Source organism: Aethalodelphis obliquidens, unplaced genomic scaffold (assembly GCF_003676395.1).
Source record: "Aethalodelphis obliquidens isolate GAN/ISIS:26980383/991018 unplaced genomic scaffold, ASM367639v1 scaffold20, whole genome shotgun sequence".
NCBI lineage: Eukaryota > Metazoa > Chordata > Mammalia > Artiodactyla > Delphinidae > Aethalodelphis > Aethalodelphis obliquidens.
This window is the reverse complement of record NW_020837964.1, coordinates 3,218,219-3,237,332: the sequence shown is the minus strand read 5'-3', so window position 1 is coordinate 3,237,332 and position 19,114 is coordinate 3,218,219. Positions and strand designations below refer to the sequence as shown.

The following is a 19,114-nucleotide window of genomic DNA, read 5'->3' as shown; positions in this document are numbered from 1 at the left end:
CCGGAGCTCATTGGGGATGACTTCCGGTGGGACGAGCCCATTCCGGTGGGATGGCAGTAGTGCCCCCTTTACTCTGAAAGCGGAAACTTTGTGTCGTGCCAGTCTCTCAGACTGCCCAGCCCGCAGTCTCCCTCCGCAAAGATGCAGGATTCAAGAATCCAGCGCTGGGACTTCCCTGGCGGTCCAGTGGTTAGGACTCCGTGCTTCCACTGCAGGGGGCACGGGTTCCAGTTTTGGTCGGGGAGCTAAGAGCCCACAAGCCATGCGGCGCCCTCCCCCCTCCCCCCACTCCCAGGAGAGCGATCCTGGTTACACTCAATCCTTCTTCCTGCCTTTCACTCTTAGCCAGAACCTTATTTTTTTTAAGTTAATTAATTAAATAATTTATTTTTGGCTGCGTTGGGTCTTCGTTGCTGCGCGCGGGCTTTCTCTAGTTGCGGTGAGTGGGCTTCTCATTGCTGTGGCTTCTCTTTGTTGCAGAGCACAGGCTCCAGGTGCACGGGCTCAGTAGTTGTGGCCCACAGGCTCTAGAGTGTAAGCTCTGTAGTTGTGGCGCAGGGCTTAGTTGCTCCGTGGCATGTGGGATCTTCCCGGACCAGGGCTTCAACCCGTGTCCCCTGCATTGGCAGGCGGATTCTGAATCGCTGTGCCACCAGGGAAGTCCCTGTACACAATTCTTAACATACATACCAAAAATCTAAAAAATCATGCAGTTGTGATTCTTTTCTGAACAGTTAGTTATTCCAGTGACTTTCCAGCTTAAAATTTGGAGGCAAATTTTCCTTAACAGGACAGCAAGTACCAATATCTTCAAATATTGATATGCTGTTTCTTCAAATATTGATATGCCGTTCCGTCATAAGTCCCACTAATTCACAATTTAATATCATATACTGTACATACTCAAATTGTCCATCGTTCACAGCACATTAACAAAGTTACTAGAACTGTACGACCACGACCAAAGATGTTACTTACAGAGCACACAAAATTTGACCAGGAGAGCCAAGATCAAGGAGTGAGTGGTTTGCTTTAGGAAAAATTCTACCCAAAACAACATGGGAAGAGAAGTAATTTAAAGTGTTGGGGGTCGGGGTGGGTGGAATGAACTGGGAGACTGGGATTGACATATACACACTATTGATACTATGTATAAAATAGATAACTAATGAGAACCTACTGTGTAGCACAGGGAACTCTACTCAGTGCTCTGTGGTGACCGAAATTAGAAGGAAATCCAAAAAAGAGGGGAGGTATGAATATGTATAACTGATTCACCTTGCTGTACAGTACAGACTAACACAATATCGTAAAGCAACTACACTCCAACAAAAATTAAAAAGAAAAACGTGTTCAAGACATTAAATGCACAGCTGACTCCAAACTACCATTTAGTACGCTTTGTATTATAGGATAGAAAGGCTACCCCCCATCTGTGGAATGTTAAGCTCACACCCAAGACAATCAGAGCCTCCCACATTCAATATCCTACTATGTTCTGGTTGTACCAGAAAATGAACAACCAGCAAATGATTTCACCACTTAAAAAAAAATTTTTTTTTTACACTTAAAAAAATGGGATGGGGTGGATTCCCCCCTTTTAAAAAATGTTTCTAGAGCTCCTAAAAAACTGGCATTTACAAAACAGTTGATAAAAATATTCCTGTGGATTGTGCAAGAAGAGAGACAGGGACCACTGATAGGACCAGGTGTGTGATATTAATGTGACTTGGCTTCTTTCTCTCCTGCTTCATCAAAGGCTGGGCTGTCCTCGTTTTCAGTTTCTCCATTTTCTGCAGGTACATCTTCTTTAGTCTCTTGGTTAGCGGCTTCAGCCTGTTTTTCCTTTGCTCGCCTTTTCCCTTGTGTTTGCACTTTTTTGTCTGAAGATTCATTCTTTCCTGCCGGCTTTTGGGGCTGCGTTTCCACTTTTGCAGGAGCCGGTTTAGCTAGCAACCTCGCCGATATCCTCTTGGGCTCCTCCTTCGCCGCCCCCTCGGTGGAGCCAGGTTTCCTCTCGGGCACCGTGGCGGCGGTGAAGCTGCCACTTCCCGCCACGCTGCTACATAGTGCGGCTGCCGGGCGGCGCGGCGGAGAGTGCCGGCGGGGACAAGAGCTGCGGTGGCCGAGGGGCCAGAGCCTTATTTTTGAGCATCTTCAGTTTCTTCCTCTCCACAGACTGTTTCTTCCAATGAAATGGTATAATATCGTGGAAAGGGCGCTTGAACTGGAGTTAAAAAAAAAAACTGGTCTCAGGGCTTCCCTGGTGGCACAGTGGTTGAGAGTCTACCTGCCGATGCAGGGGACACGGGTTCGTGCCCTGGTCCGGGAAGATCCTACATGCCGCGGAGCGGCTGGGCCCGTGAGCCATGGCCGCTGAGCCTGCGCGTCCGGAGCCTGTGCTCCGCAACGGGAGAGGCCACAACAGTGAGAGGCCCGCGTACCGCAAAAGAAAAAAAAACAACTGGTCTCAGAGTTATGAAAACGTTGTAACACAGTATCTGACATCTGGAAAATGCTTGATCAATATGAGCCATCATTTCTGTGCAGGTGCTAGTTGTGATGATGTAATAAGAGCAGTAGTCATAGTAACAGCGAGCACGCTTTAGCGCGTAACGGGTGCCTGTGAGGTTGTCAATGCTGTTGCCATCTTACAGATGGGGAACCTGAGGCTGCGAAGTTATAGAGCCAGGCTCAAAGCTAGTCCGACTGACCCTGAAGCCTGTGCCCTCGACCTCTTGCCTTACTGCATCTTGGGACTTGTGTGCCACTTGGGACCTCTGACTCTTCCATTATAAGAGGGAGGAAGGATAGCAATCCTGAGTGCCAGACTCTGGTGAGGAAGGAAAGAGCAGTGTGTGTGAAGCACCTCCTCACAGGACCAGGGAACCCGATGCCTGTTCGTGTTCTCACACGCTTCTATGAGACCACCTGCTGCGTCCTGTGTCCACTCACCGCCATGCCTGGTGGCCAGATCCCCAGAAGGTGCAATCTGTGCCTGCCACCCACAACCCTCTCCTCGCATACGGGATCCTTTGCCCGCCTCTCTCTGCTCCTCAGCCCCACGGATGGAACCATCTCTGTGGGAGCAGCTTATTGGAGAGCAAAGTGGGATTTGCCCACAGGAGATGCGAGTTCAAATTGTAGTCACATCCTGCACTGTTTCTGGTCCAGGACAAGTCACCTGACCTCTCTGAGAGTCACTGTCCCCATCTGCAGAATAGGGAGAATCGTAATTCCCACCTTGTAGGCCTGTGCGGTAAGGCCAGAGGGAGGCGTCAGAGCTGAGGGTGCAATGCATTCTGGACAGCGCTCTTACCCAGTGGCCTCTCTGCGTCCCCAGAGATGCTCTAACTGCGCCTGGCTTTCCCTGGGCATCGTCTTAGCACACGCTGGGAGCCCTTGAGGTTAACCCCGACTGACTTAAAGCCTCCCCTCCTGGTTTCCCAGGCTGAGCATCGTCTTCCTGACCACTCCCTCCTCCTGGGACCCACCCAGCCACCTGAAACTCACTGTGCTCTATTATTTCTTTCCTACAAAATGTCCTAAAAGATTATAAGGCCTTACTCCCCCTCCCCTCGCCGGCCTTTTTGCATCATCCTCAAACTCCCCTCCCCACCTTCCTTCGGGCTGTTTCAGCGCCTTCTGGCTGAGCTCTCGCCTCCGATCCCACCACACCCCAATTCTGCAGTGAATGGGTCCTCCCCAAACCCGGCTCTTGTCCCATTGCGGCTCTGCTCAAGAATCTTCAGTAGCTCCCCACTGTGTGACGTCTCAACTTGGCCCAGCTCTGAGGATCTCCATACCATGGCTTCATCTTAGTTACCCACTTAACTCCCATTACTTAAGAAAGCAATCTTGCCAAACTTTGGAAGCATCGAGATATCTTAAATAGGTGAGTGAATAAGCTGTGGCATGCCCAGACAATGGAATACTATTCAGCACTAAAAAGACATGCGCTATGAAGCCGTGAAAAGACATGGAGGAGCCTTAAATGCATGTTACTGTGTGAAAGAAGCCAATCCGAAAAGGCTGTAGACTGTATGATTCCAGCCCTGTGACATTCTGGAAAAGGCAGAACTATGGAGAGAATAAAAAGATCAGTGGATGCCAGTGATTAGGGGCAGGGAGAGATGAATGGGTGGAGCACAGAGGATTTTTAGGGCGGTGAAAATACTCTGTGTGATCCTGTGATGGTGGATACATACCCTTATAGATTTGTCCAGATCCACAGAATGTGCAACACCGAGAATGAGCCCCAGTGTAGACTGTTGACTGCGGGTGATGATGGCGTGTCAATGTAGATTCATCAGATGTGATGAACGGACCACTCTGGTGGGGATGTTGACAGTGCGGGGAGGCTGTGTGTGTGTGGGGACAGGGACGGGGGTATATGGGAACTCTCTCTACCTTCCTCTCAATTTTGCTGTGAACCTACAACTGCTCTAAAATATAAAGTCTTAAAAAAGTCTAAGGGACACAACTTAATTGTAGAAATATTAGAGATACAAATGAAAAACGATCGACAGTTGTACCACCCGGAGATAACCACTGTTTAACATTTTGCTGAATGGTCCCTCAGAACCTGTAGATGCGTGTGTGTAGCCATATCAACGTGTATTTATTTTAAACAAAGACAGAATGTGATGCTGCCTCGGCGTGGGGACCTCCCTTTCCTCTCAGTTGTGTGCGGTGGGCATCGAGGGGGCAGCCGCCCAGTGAGTGGACGCCTCTAGTTCACTCAGCTGACCTCTTCCCACTGGCATTTAGGTTGCTCTTTCTGTTTACTCTCCTTTCGGTGTTATTCTTATCCCCAACATTTTGCTTTAAGTTTTGTTAATCTTTTTATATCCCTCTCTGCAGGTTTTCTTTTTTTTCTTTTTAAAGAATCCATGCTAACCTTTATTTTATTTATTTATTTATGGCTGCGTTGGGTCTTTGTTGCTGCACGCGGGCTTTCTCTAGTTGCGGCGAGCGGGGGCTACTCTTCGTTGCGGTGCGCGGGCTTCTCATTGTGGTGGCTTCTCGTTGCGGAGTGCGGTCTTCAGTAGTTGTGGCTCGCGGGCTCTAGAGCGTAGCCTCCGTAGTTGTGGCGTACGGGCTTAGTTGCTCCGCGGCATGTGGGATCTTCCCGGACCAGGGCTCGAACCCGTGTCCCCTGCATTGGCAGGCGGATTTTTAACCACTGTGCCACCAGGGAAGTCCCTCTGCAGGTTTTCTAATCTGCTAGTTTGGAAGATATAGATTGCATTCCTATTATTTTAGCAGGTACCCTTAACTTTCCCTTATTATTGTGTTAATGTTTCACAGAAAAGTGCATAAAATATAAATGTGTCGCTGACGCGTCCCTGGGAAGTATCCCCTCCCATCAGGCCCTCCGTCCCTGGAGCAGCCACTGCCCCGGTGGTCATCTGATCCCTACTTTGCCTTCTGCTCCCCTGGCCTGTGTATGCATCCCTAAATGTTCCATTTTCATTTATTTCCAAATTGATACCAGTGGAACCATATCATATGCATTTTTTTGGAGGGAGGGGTGGGAATGGCTCCTTTCACTCAACACTCTATTAAAGATTCATCCGTGTCGTGTGTAGCCCTAGGCGATTGGTCTTCATTGCTGTATACTATTCCTTTGCATGAATATACCACAGTTTATCCATTCTAATGCTGATGGACATGTTTTCCCTTATGCTTTGGGAATTACTATATATACATATACATATGTATATATACACATACATACACACAGACACATATATATGTGTATATATATTTTTTCACATGTATTCTGGTATTTGCATTTCTATCGGGCATGTACTAGATGTGGAATTATAGGTCATAGGGTGTACGTAGTTGTACCTCATTATGGTTTTAATTTGTATTTATCTGATTACCAGCGAGGTTGAGCCTGCTTTTGTGTGTTTATTGGCCTCTGGATTTCTTGTAAAAAGTGTCCTCCAGATTTCCAGTTATGGTGTCTGTCATTTCCTTGTTGCTTTGTAGGAGATCTTTATATATCCTGAACCAGTTGTTTGGTACATGTATTATAAATATCTTCTCTCATCTGTGGATTTTTTTTTTTTTTTTTTTTTTTTGCGGTACGCGGGCCTCTCACTGTTGTGGCCTCTCCCGTTGCGGAGCACAGGCTCCGGACGCGCAGGCTCAGCGGCCATGGCTCACGGGCCCAGCCGCTCCGCGGCAATGTGGCATCCTCCCGGACCGGGGCACGAACCCGTGTCCCCTGCGTCAGCAGGCGGACTCTCAACCACTACGCCACCAGGGAAGCCCTCATCTGTGTATTTTTTAATGGCATTTTTTTGGGATAAATTATAGTAGAGTTGAATTTATTAATCTTTCCCTTTATGGTTAATGACTTGTTTTTGTCTTAAGGAAGGTTTCCCTATTCCAAGTTCGTGAAGAGAGATTTCTACCCTAATTCTAAAGACTTTGTATTATTGCCTTCACATGCAGGCCTATAATTCACACAGAATTGAGTTTTTTGTATATGGTGTGAGGTAGGGGTCCAGTTTCATTTTTTTTCCCATATGGATGCCCAGTTATCCCAGCATGCTTATTAAAATGGAACACAATAGAATAATATCTTCAAAGAGATGAGCGAAAGTAACTGTCAAGCTAGAATCTAAACCAGGCTAAACCATCCCTCAAGAGGAACTGCGACACAAAGACATTTCGGATGAAGACGGAGAGAGGTTTACCACTTGTGACCTGAACTGAAAGACCTTTTAAGGGCTGTAGGCAGGAATGGAGTAACCGCATGCAAGTGGAAGATCTACCCACATCTCCGCCAGGTTCTGCAGGCTGAACCGTCACATTTTTCTGAGGTCATGCGAAGTGTTCAAACAGAGCCCACTGGACAGGCCATGAGTGTGCTGGGGTTTGGTCTGATCGACCCTGCAAGTTATTTTCACCCCATGGCTGGGCAGATGGCTGCTGGCCTAGGCCCAGAGCCCTTGCTGAAGTGAGGTTTTCTTCACCTTCACAGATAAAGGAAACCAAGGGGCATCTGCCTGTTCATGTCCTCCCTAAGTGGAAGGGAGATGCTGTTACAAGAAATAACTTTTTCAGCAAATCCAGTGTATTTTTTTAACCTCTCATTTTTTTCCCCCTGCAATTGTGACATGTCTACATGAAATTGGCCACAGGAAGGAAGCCTCGTTCAAGAAGCTATTTTCTGAACATCCCTCTACACCCTAGATTTCACAACAGGCATGCCTTTAGGTGGGGAGATGGAGGCTTCATGCCCTCAATGGCAGCAGCAGTTTGGGAGTCAGATGCTCTCAGGAGGTACTTAGGGCTTCTGTGGATCCCCTTGTCTGGTCAGAGAGGGTAAGAATCAGAGGGATCATTAAATATTGCCTTTAGAGAAGGAGGCTTTCAGAGCAGAGCGTCTAAACACTTCTGGAAATGCGCCTGAAGAGAGAGGTCAACTCCATGAGACTCTGCAATGGGGAAGTTAAGAGTTTGGAGAAGGACTAGGAAAAAATAGAGTGACCCAACCACTGGGGGTCCCAGTGGCCTGTACTGCTGCGCTTTTTCTATATGTCTGTTTGAGTTCACATAACTATTTTGGACAATTCTGTCAAACGCCAGTTTCTTTTCCATCGACCCCCTACACTTCGTCAATGTTAATCCCACAAGTTTAGATAGGTTTCTGTGGAGCTACCAGTCGAAAGCTCCTGGCTCAATATTTCGGGGAGCACCTTTCTCCCAGAAGCAATCAAATACTTTTCCTAGAGCAGTGGTTCTCAAAACCCTCAGAATCACCCAGGGGCCTTCTGGGAAGACTGCTGCTCTTAAAAGTACCCCTTCACGTAAGACGGTAAGCCCAGGGTCACTGGTTTATGGCCTGAGGAATGTGCAGCCAACGTTGGCCTCTTGCGTTAGCGACTCACCTCAGTGTGCGCGCTCGTCCGTATAAGTCAAGGGAGGGTCTCCCTCCAGTTTCCCCATGGGTCTGGCCTCTGAACTACGTGGAGTTTGTATCCAGCCCAGCTGCCCTTAAAAGTACTAATGATTGGGAATCCCCTGGCTGTCCAGTGGTCGGGATGCCATGTTCTCACTGCCAAGGGCCCAGGTTCAATCCCTGATTGGGGATCTAAGATCCCACAAACCATGTGGCATGGCCAAAAAAAAAAAAAAAAAAAAGAAAGAAAGAGGGACTTAACCTGGTGGTGCAGTGGTTAAGAATCCACCTGCCGGGCTTCCCTGGTGGTGCAGTGGTTGAGAGTCCGCCTGCCGATGCAGAGGACATGGGTTCGTGCCCCGGTCCAGGAGGATCCCACCTACCGCAGAGCGGCTGGGCCTGTGAGCCATGGCCGCTGAGTCTGCACGTCCGGAGCCTGTGCTCCACAATGGGAGAGGCCACAACAGTGAGAGGCCCGCGTACCGCAAAAAAAAAAAAAAAAAAAAAAATCCACCTGCCAATGCAGGGGACATGGGTTCGATCCCTGGTCTGGGAAGATCCCAGATGCCGTGGAGCAACTAAGCCCATACACCACAACTACGAGCCTGCGCTCTAGAGCCCGCAAGCCACAACTACTGAGCCTGCGCACCACAACTACTGAAGCCCGTGCATCCTAGTGCCTGAGTGCTGCAACTCCTGAGCCCACGTGCTGCAACTACTGAAGCCCGCGCGCCTAGAGCCCGTGCTCTGCAACAAGAGAAGCCACCACAATGAGAAGCCCGCTCACTGCAACGAAGAGTAACCCCCGCTTGCCACAACTAGAGAAAGCCTGTGCGCAGCAACAAAGACCCAATGCAGCCAAAAAAGAAAAGAAAGGAAAATAAAGTACTAATCATTTACATTATAGGCATGACTGAAATTGTCTGACTTGCTGTCCTTTGCTTCCCACCATTCTTCTTTCTCCTTCCTGTTGGAGGTGGACGTCTCCATGCACGTTTGCGTTGAAGTACAGATGCAGGTGATAACTGCCGTCTTCAGCACCTGCCAGGTCCCGGCTGCTTCACACATCTCATTTCACCTTCGCAGCAGCTCTTTGAGGTGGATGCTTCTCTCTGCAGTTTGCAAAGGAGGACACGGGCTCAGGGCAATCAAAGGGACTTCGGGGCAGGAGCGCACGGCTGGTGTGGTGGAGACAGGACGTGAGCTCAGTCAGCGTGCTCCGTAACAGACTAGGACCTGTGCAGCGCTGGCTCAAAGGTCGTAGGAACTCAGAATCTTCCATGGTTAGGTTGAGTTGTTTCCTAGTGTTGACTTTGCATAGCTCTCCTCATGGTGAGTGCCCTGGAGAATCTGTGATGAAATATTCCTGGAGGCATGGAGTGTGACTCCTGCTGAAACCAGAGCAATTATACCCGAGCACCTGACTGTTCCCCAGTCAGGGCTTGTGGGGCTGTTGGACAGAATGGACACAAAGTGTCTGGCTTTGGGGACAGGAGAGCCTTTGTTCCAGAAGCTGTTCTCAGCAGCCTGAGACGTTTCTTGCTGAACTCTTGCCAGGAATTAGAAGACCTCTTAGCCGTCAGTGCGCTTACTCGGTGTCCATTTGATTTGCCATCTAGTATATGTTGCCTTGCTGCCTCGTAATACTACCCGATTTTCCTTTTTCAGTTTTTTCATCATTCAAGGAATGGATTTGACATTTAAGGTCCCGTATGAGTTTCCTCTTGCTGCTGTAACAAATTACCACCAACTTAATGGCTGAAAACAACACACATTTAAGTCCTGGAGATATAACGTACAGCACGGTGACTCTAGTTAACAAAATGTCTTGCGTATTTGAAAGTTGCTAAGAGAGCAGATCTTAAAAGTTCTCGTCGCAAGAAAAAAAATTCTGTAGCCGTGTGTGGTGACAGATGTTAACTAGACTTTTGCGGTGATCATTTCACAGTGTGTACAAATGTCGAATCATTCTGTTGTATGTGTGAAGCCAATATAATGTGGTATGTCTGTCCTACCACACCACTTTGTTCTCCTGCAGCTCTGGAGTCAGAAGTCTGACACGGGTCTCACTGGGCTGACAGCAGGTGTGGGCAGGGCTGTGCTCCTTCTGGACGCGCCAGGGGAGAATCCTTTCCTGGCCTTTCCACCTTCCAGAGGCAGCCGCATCCCTAGGCTCGTGGCCCCTTCCTCTTTCTTCAAAGTCAGCAGCATAACAGCTTCAAATGTCTCTTTCTCTCTCTCTCTGACTCTGTTTCTGTCATCACGTCTCTTTCCCTGACTGACCCTCTTGCAGTCCTCTTGTAAGGACCCTTGTGATGACACTGGACCCACCTGGATGAGGCAGGATACTCTCCCCATTTCAAGACTTATAATCACATCTCTTTTCTGTACTCCCCCCCTGCCCTGCCCTTCTTTCTGTCACAGGATCTGCACAAGTTGTAATCCTGTATGTGTGTTTTCAGGGCTGTGTCCCCCACTGTTTTAGGAACTCTATCTTGTCCACAGCTCTATTCCTGGGACCGAGAAAGGGATGTTGCTTGAATTATCCTCAAATTGAAAATTTTCTCCTTTGATCCATTCCTATCCACTTGCAGGCCGTGTGTTTGTCCAATAAGAGAGGAAGAAATCCAACACAGTATTCTAACCCCAGGGGCTTTGCAGCCAGTGTCGGGGCATATGCTTAGGTAAGCATCGTGGCCTCCCCAAGTGGCCCGGTGCTGTGGGCAGTGCCAGGCCTGGGGAGCTGGGCGCTGGGGAAGTAAACCCTCCGTGAAGACGCCAGGTAAAGGCGGACCTCGGCTCCCGTCTCCTTTTCTGGTTGCTTTTATTTTCTCCGTGAAATAGGAACAAGATCAAGGGAGTGCTGGAGGCTTGAGGAGAGAGAAAGTATGCGATGGTTTCCAGGAGAGAGGAGCAGGATAGAGAGATGGGTCCAGTTACCGGGCAGCAGGAAGGCGCGCAGAGGACCAGGAACGTGACAAAAAAGAAGCGGGCCAGCCGTTGCGTGCTCTCCCCCGGCCACGTTCCACCGCGGGGCACAGGCAGGAGAAAGGGTGGCGTTTGGCCAGGCTTGGTACCCGCCGAGAGGGTGACACTCTGCGGGTACTGGTTCCCCTTCCTTTTGGGCCGAGCAGGTGGGACCTCCCACTGCGGACAGAGGGCGGGTCTGGAGGTGGGAGTGGCGCTCCCAGGATGTGTCCAGAGCAGCCAGGATGTGTCCATCAGGGAAACCCCAGTGTACTTTCCTCCGAGGCTGTCCTTAACTCTGATCTCATGAACACATGGTAGGCGGAGCGCGCAGGGCCCTGAGGCCACTGACCCAGGCCTGACGCCCCCGCTGGGGACCGTGGTCTGAACAGAGAGCTCAGCACACAGATCTTTACCTGGAAACCTGAGCGGCCCCCATGCCCAGCAGGTGGGGGGCAGGCAGTGTAAATCCTCAAGAAACTTACATCCTGCTTGTGATCGGTCAGCTGACACCAGAACACAGTTACACGTGATATTTAACTAGCTCAGAAGTTATTTCTCATTCAGACCCGGGGATTATGACCCAGCCTGGTTTGAATTTACCCCTGAGCCAGGCAATAGGAGAAAAAACCAGGGGCCAGGAGAGTTGAAGGCCAAGTTCCTGTCTGTGCTGTGGGTTGCTCCTGACAGGTGTGTTCTCAGGGCCTTTTATGGACCACATCTGTGGCTGAGGCAGCCCCAGGGACTCCCCCGGTCTTCTGGTGTGGTAGGTCCCGCTGACGGGAAGTGACGCCCCATCATTCAGTTTCCTTTCACATCAGTTTCTTTTGAATCCTGTTACTCTCACACTTCAAGAAGTGTTGGGAAAAGCCCTTCCTAGGAATTTCTGGTGCTGTGGGCTTTTGCCCCTCAGACTGCCCACGGGGCCTTGGGTACTGACAGGCAAAGGGTGGGCGTCATCGAGCCAGAAGGCCACCAACTGGGGTGAGGGAACTTGGTGATGCCCACCAGGCAGGTCTAGCCTGCTCCCTGCAGGGCTGGCACTCGCCCAGGGACAGTAGCACTCGGTCATTTTAGAAGCCACTGTGCTCTCCGAGGGAACCTGTGCTGGGTCACTGACCCTTTGACAGTACCAATGGGGTGACTTTGGTTTTGGGGCAGATTTGAAGGCTGGGGAGCAGAGGAAGGAGGGAGTGGAGGCGAAGAGATTTAAAAGAGACTGAAGCAGGGAATTCCCTGGTGGTCCAGTGGTTAGGACTCCACGCTTCCACTGTCGGGGCCCGGGTTCGATCCCTGGTCAGGGAACTAAGATCCTGCAAGCTGTGTGGTGTGGCCTCCCCCCCGCCCGAAAAAAAGAAAAGGAAGAAGCATAACTCAGTGGTTCTCATCCGGGGGGCGGTTGTACCCCCAAGGGACATTGGGCAGTGCCTGGAAGCGTTTCTGGTTGTCACAACCAGAGGAGGGGGTGCAATTGGCATCTAGTGGGTGGCGGCCAGGGATGCTCTCAACACCTACAGTGCTCAGGCCGGCCCCACCATGAGCTATGATCCAGCCCTAAAGTCAGCAGAAGCCACTCAAAGGAGTGGCTGAGGCTGGAGGACAGGGAACCCGAGGATTCCCACCCGAGCCCCTCAGGAAAGACTCATTCGGCTGGGAACTTCTCCAGTGGAGAAAGCTCCTTTTTTTTTTTTTTTCTTGAGCTGCAGCAGTGTGTGTGATGTGGCCTTTGGGTTGAATTGTGGACGTGGAAAAGTTGATGTTGGGCTCCGGAGTGTTGATCTTTTCCCTATGAAGCGTCCTTTTTGATTTCCCCTTATCTACACAGGAGAGGGTATCGCCAGTTATTGGCCCCTTGATACACATGATTTACATCCCACGTTGCCTCTCCTTGGATAGTCGCTGTTGAACCTTTCCTCTAGTGGGGACACAGCAGCTCGGGCTGGTTTTAGGAGGTCCTATGCACCTGGGCATGGCAGGTGGTGCTATAGGTGATGGTTCACCCCAGACCAGCCTTGCTGGGTGCCTTTCCCACTAACCTGACTCTCGCCACCGAGGATGGCTCCTTGGTGGCCCGTACCGGTCCTTTGAAGGCTCAGCCCCGCACAGGCGGCCTTGGAGGTGGAGCACAGAGGGGCCGGCTGGGCCTCTCTGCCCTGTCCGACTCATGCCTTTTCAGGTGGATCCGAGGACCATCTGTCATCTCGTGATGGGTCCATGGAGAACTCTTCTCTCTTCAAGACTGCCCTTGATGTAAGTGTTAGCCAAGTGTCACAGAAAAGGAGGGATGAGGGTGGGCGCGAGCATCCTCAGATCGCCGAGGCTCCAGGTCCGGGATGTACACGGGGGAACGCAGTGTGGAAAGTCCACGCTGACATGGCAGCTGAGAACCAAAACCCCTCTGAGCTTGAGGTCAAAGTTGTCTAAAAAAAGAGAAACCGAGAGTCTTGGGCCACGTGCCCGGAGAGCCACATGGCTGGGCTAGGGGCCTGGCGTGGGGGCGGCATAGGAAAAGCCTGAAAATTCTGCAGTGTTTTGTTTTCACTCACCTAGATTTAGAGGATTCTTCTGGCAAAACGAAACTGCAGTCTTACTTCCCCACCCTAGTCTCCTGGTGACCGCAGTAATGGGCTTGCTCTTGGTCACGGACTCTGGATGGCTTTGGGGGTTCAGCTTTGCCAGCAGGTAATTTATGGACAGTACACTTCCCCAGTTTTAAGTGGACAATTTAGTGAGTTTCAACAAACGTGTACAGTCGTGTAAGCACCGCAATTACGAGATAAAATGTTCCCATCACCCCCCGAAGTTCTCTTATCTCCTTGTAGCTAATCTCCTCCCTCTTCCCCTGGTCCCTGGCAACCACTCATCTGCTTTCGCTCACTGTGGTTTGGTCTTTTTAAATAATTGCATGTACATGGAATGTTACAGTAAGTAGTCTTTATGTTTGGCTTTTTAAACTTGATGTCACGCTTTTACGATTCACCCACACCGTCGTGTGTATCAGCAGTTTGTTCTTTTAGCTGAGTACTGTTCCATGGCCTGGCGACACCCCAGTTTGTTCCTCAATTCACCAGTCTCTTTAGGAATGAAGTTTGTAATATTTTACTTATTTATTTATGGCTGTGTCGGGTCTCAGCTGCGGCACGTTGTGGCGCGTGGGCTTCTCTCTGGTTGTGGCGCACGGGCTCCAGAGCGCGCGGGCTCTGTAGTTTGCGGCACACAGGCTCTCTAGTTGAGGTGCGTGGGCTTAGTTGCCCCGCGGCATGTGGGATCTTAGTTCCCCCATCAGGGATCGAACCCATGTCCCCTGGATTGGAAGGCGGATTCTTAACCACTGGACCACCAGGGGAGTCCCCAGTTCACCAGTTAATGGACAGTTGGGTTGTCTCCAGTTTTTGAAGCCTTGAATAAAGCTGCTGTAAACATTCATTTATAGATACATTAATGTGAACGTATGTTTTCTGTTTTTGTGGCAAATACCTATGAGTGGAATTGCTGCGTCATGTGATAGGTTTATGGCTTACCTTTTAAGGGACCACCAAACTGTTTCCCAAAGCAGCTGCACCACTCTACACTCGCGCCAGCAGTGCCATAGTGCCCGTTGCCCCACATCCTTCGCAGCACTTGGCGGTGTTAGTGTTTTAATTTTAACTCTCGTAATGACCATATAGGGGTATCCCTTCGTGGGTTTAATTTGTATTTCTATGATGACCAATGATGTTTTCATGTGCTTATTGGCCCTCTGTTTATCTTCTTTGATGAAATGTCTGCTCAGATCATTTGACTATTTAAAAAAACTGGGTTGTTTGTTTTCTTCTTATTGAGTTGCAAGAGTTCTTTATATTCTAGAGACAGGTCTTTTGTCAGATACACGTTTTGCAACTATTTTTTGTGGTTTGCCTTTTCATTTTCTTAACAGTGTCACCTAAGAGCAAAACTTTTAAAATTTTTGATGAAGTCCAGTTTATCAAATATTTCTTTTTTTTTGTGGTACGCGGGCCTCTCACTGTTGTGGCCTCTTCCTGTTGCGGAGCACAGGCTCCGGACGTCCAGGCTCAGCGGCCGTGGCTCACGGGCCCAGCCGCTCCGCGGCATGTGGGATCTTCCCAGACTGGGGCATGAACCTGTGTCCCCTGCATCGGCAGGCGGACTCTCAACCACTGTGCCACCAGGGAAGCCCTTTTTTTTTAAAAAAAAATAATTAATTAATTACTTTTTGGCTGTGTTGGGTCTTCGTTTCCGTGGGAGGGCTTTCTCTAGTTGCGGCAAGCGGGGGCCACTCTTCATCGCGGTGCGCGGGCCTCTCACTGCCCCGGCCTCTCTCGTTGCGGAGCACAGGCTCCAGACGCACAGGCTCAGTAGTTGTGGCTCATGGGCCCATTTGCTCTGCGGCCTGTGGGATCTTCCCAGACCAGGGCTCGAACCCGTGTCCCCTGCATTGGCAGGCAGATTCTTAAACACTGCGCCACCAGGGAAGCCCCTCAAATATTTCTTTTATAGTTTTTCTGTGTCCTGTTTAAGAAATCTTTGCCCAACCCAAAGTCACTTAGATTTTCTCCTGTGTTTTCTTCTAGAAGTTTTATAGTTTTAGCTCTTACATTTATGTCTTAGACTTATTTTGAGTTCATTTTTGTATATGATATGAGTCACTGGTCTTTTTTTTTTTTTCCTATATGTATGCCCAATTGTTCAGCTGTTGGGATTACCATTAGTTGGAAAAATTATTCTTTCTCTGTTTAATTGCCTTGGCACCTTTATAGAAAATCAAGTGGCCACATCTAAGTGGATCTATTTCTAGGCTCTATTCTGTTCTGATTTTACTGGAAGAAGTAAGATTAAAGCACAGTGCCTCTCGTGAAAACCCATTCATACTTTATCCAATAATGTATTTATCTAGGATGCCAATTAGAATATTTCTACTCCAAAGCTAAAAAGAAGAGTGGATATATGTCTCTGTATAACTGATTCACTTTGTTGTACAGCAGAAACTAACACAACATTGTAAAGCAACTATACTCCAATAAAAATTAATTAAAAAAAAGAATATTTCCATTTCCTCTGAAGAATATAGTCTATTTTTGTGCAAGATTGTAGTGCGTTTCGGTCAAAAGCATTAATATCTGGGAACAGTTTAAATACTGTAACTCGTGGAAACAAATGGTCAGAATGGTCGGATGCCTTTTGAGAATGAGGTCTGACAATCTGGAATGTACACCTTCCCCCTATTTCTGCATTTCTTTAACTTACACAACTCCCAGGTCAGTGAGTGTCCAAGAGAACCTCTGCCTTAAACCTGGGAGGGTGGGAGCTGGTTTCAAATACAGGTCCCCATCTTAGTGCACCTTAGTAACGCTTCCCAGTTTCTAGGACTATCTTAAATCTTCTCTGGTTGTTCAGATGTCAGGCATGAGACTACCTGGGTGAGTTTCTGTTCCCTGGCTCAGTAATTAATATGCACGTTCATCAGTTGTAGACAGTCTGGGGTTACACACATGTGTGATCCTGCATTCCCATCTCAGGGTGTGAGGGGGAACAGGGTGAAAGAGCACTTATATTCTCGCCACCACAAACCATAGTTTTGTATTTGCGTTTATCCTTTATCACATGCACAGAAACAGTGATACTCTCACAGCGTGTTCTACTTTCATGTATGATATGTTTGATCACATATGATGTTCTCTAGGGCTTCTTACTCTTTGGTGTTTTAAACACTAGCAGGAAAAGAACCCTGTGTGTGTTGGGGGAATTGATGCTTTGATTTTGTTATAAGGTGATTTTCAAAACCAGCTCCCATATGGCAGTGTCATTATTCATAAAAGAAATTTTGGCTCCAAAGGGTGAAGACCGTCTCAGACTGGTGTTGTCCCTGTACCAGCGTCTGAGAACTGCCATTTAGACCCATGGAAAGGACACAGGGTCAGAATCAGGCAGTCTTGGGATGTCAAGGGTGTTCGAGAGGGGATTCCTGAAGGGGAGGAGGTTATGTTAGGTCAGCCCTCCGGTCCTTTCCAACACAAGGAGCGGTTGATTTCATGATCTGGAAAAAACCTGGAATTGCTTCTCAGTCGTCTTGCTCTGATGGCTCAACCCTCATCCCAGGTGCCCAGTTTCCCCAAAGAAACAGATATGTGAACTTAGGGCTGGAAGTGTCCTTAGAAATTCAGTTTGCTCTCTTTACTAAGGGGAGTTGATTTGTCCATGGTTACCCAGTCAGTCAGTGACAGGGACAGCTCTCCTGGGCTTTCTAGCTGCTGGATCAGCCAGCCCAGCCTGACGATGCGGCCGTTCTGGCTGTCTGCTTCCTTGCCAGCTCTGTCCCCTTCTGGGGTTGCGGGGAGTATGGGACAGGCACCACGCCCGGTTTGTTTCCCTCCTGTCTTTTCGCAGTGATCCTTAGAGAAGCTGTCACTCCGATGCTTTCTGTTTTCCACTGTTTTATCGCCGTTTCTGACGGGGAGGTGGGAACGTGCGCAGATGCCTGTCTGGGTCTAGGGTCTGCGTGCAGGATCCAGGAAGTGCTTTCAACCTCTGAACTGACATTTCCTATGTTCCGATAACAACTAAGTGCTAACTACACAGGATGAGCGCGGAGAGCAAACCGGAGGCGGCTGGCTGGGGTCGTGGCGTGGGGAGCAACGATTTGCTTTCTTCCTTTAAAATTTTCAGTATTGCCGAGTCATTAATTTTTAATGAATGGGAAGTTGTGAGAAATACAGAGCGATGTGTATACAGGCTCCGCGCTTTTGTTTTTGAGTTTAGAAAAATGATGCCCGAGAGCAAAAGGCTGGACAGCTGCTTGGTCTCCTACTTGCGGGTGGAACTTAGAAAATAAAAGTGGAATTACTTCATGTTGTTTTCGAAGCGTTAGTCATCGCAATTTGAAAAAAGGGAAGTCAGGCATATACAGGGTGGAAAAAAGCAGTCACTATTGGTGGGTGATGTAAGCATATGTGTCATCATATTAATTAATAATTGATATTAATATGAACAGGGAGGTGAGTGAGGTGGCCAGTTATAAAACAGCTACTCAGAAATCTGTATTTTCCCTTTAAACCAATAATGATCACTTAGAAATCGTAATGGAAAAAAGATTTCATTTTCAGTAACAACAAAATGCATTAAAAACCTAGGAAATTTTTCATAAAAATGTAGGAGCCACATAAAAGTGTAGGAGCCAAAGTGAAAAAACTCAAGGACTCTGTTAAAGGGCATAAAAGATGACACGGATGTTCTTGGATAGAAAGACCTACTATTGAAAGTATGTCAGTTCTTCACGAATTATCTATAATTCAAGTGCAGTTCCAAGCAAATTATTCGTGAGCTTTAAAAATAGCCCCACAATTAATCTAAAGTTTATCTATAAGACCGTACATGGGAGGAGGGCTAGGAAATGGGTGTGTGTGTGTGTGTGTGTTTCTAGCTTCTACAAAATTTATTTTAAAATTTTCGTATAGTAAGTTTCACTTTTTTTGAGGTACGGTCTTTATGTTTTGACAACTGTGTGGGGTTCTGCAGCCACCAGCACACCAGGAAATGGAGCTGTGCCACTTCCCACCCCACCCAGTACCCCGAGCTGCCCCTTTGTAGACGGAACCCCCCCCCATCCGTAATCCAAGGCAGTCACGGACCTCTCCTCTCCCCTCTAGTTTTGCCATTTCAAGAATGTCGTATAAATGGAGTCATACAGACTGTACTTTCTTATGTCTGGCTGCTTTCATTTAGTGTATTTCAGATTCATCCATGTTGTATGTAATTGATAGTTTGTTCCTTATTATTTTGTTTTGCTGAGTAGTATTCTGTCTTATGGAAATGTAGCATATACTATACCATCGTAGGGAAACATACCACAGTTTCTTTATCTAGTCATCCACTGAAGGACGTCTAGATTGTTTCTGATTTTTAGCAATTTTGAGCAAAGCTAAAGCTGTACGTTTTGAAGTTTTTTGTATAGATTTTTGGGAAGACATGTTTTCAACTCTGTAGGGTGAGGGTGGGCATGCTTGCCTTATTCCTGAATGTAGGGGGAAAGCATTCAGTTTTTCAACGATGAGGATAATGTTAGCTGTAGGTTTTTTGTAGATGTCCTTTATCAGGTTAGAAAAGTTCCCTTATATTCTTAATTTGCTGAGAGGTTTTTTTTTTTTTTTGAGACTGGAACAGCACAAACTTTATCCAATGGCCAAAGAATGGAGAAGCGGAAACCTAGTTTGCAGAGTTTTTTTTTTTTTT

General features: G+C 48.2%; 1 protein-coding gene across 1 annotated transcript in view; it reads right to left on the bottom strand.

Moving 5' to 3' along the window:
• Window positions 1-1,195: 1,195 nt before the first annotated feature.
• LOC113627365 (uncharacterized) overlaps window positions 1,196-19,114 on the bottom strand; it is a 35,091-nt gene continuing 17,172 nt past the window's right edge. Inside the window, exon 2 of the mRNA XM_027119904.1 lies at window positions 1,196-2,155. Coding sequence (XP_026975705.1) covers window positions 1,720-2,155 — 436 coding nt within the window. The 3' untranslated portion in view covers window positions 1,196-1,719. The remainder of the gene's footprint in view (window positions 2,156-19,114) is intronic.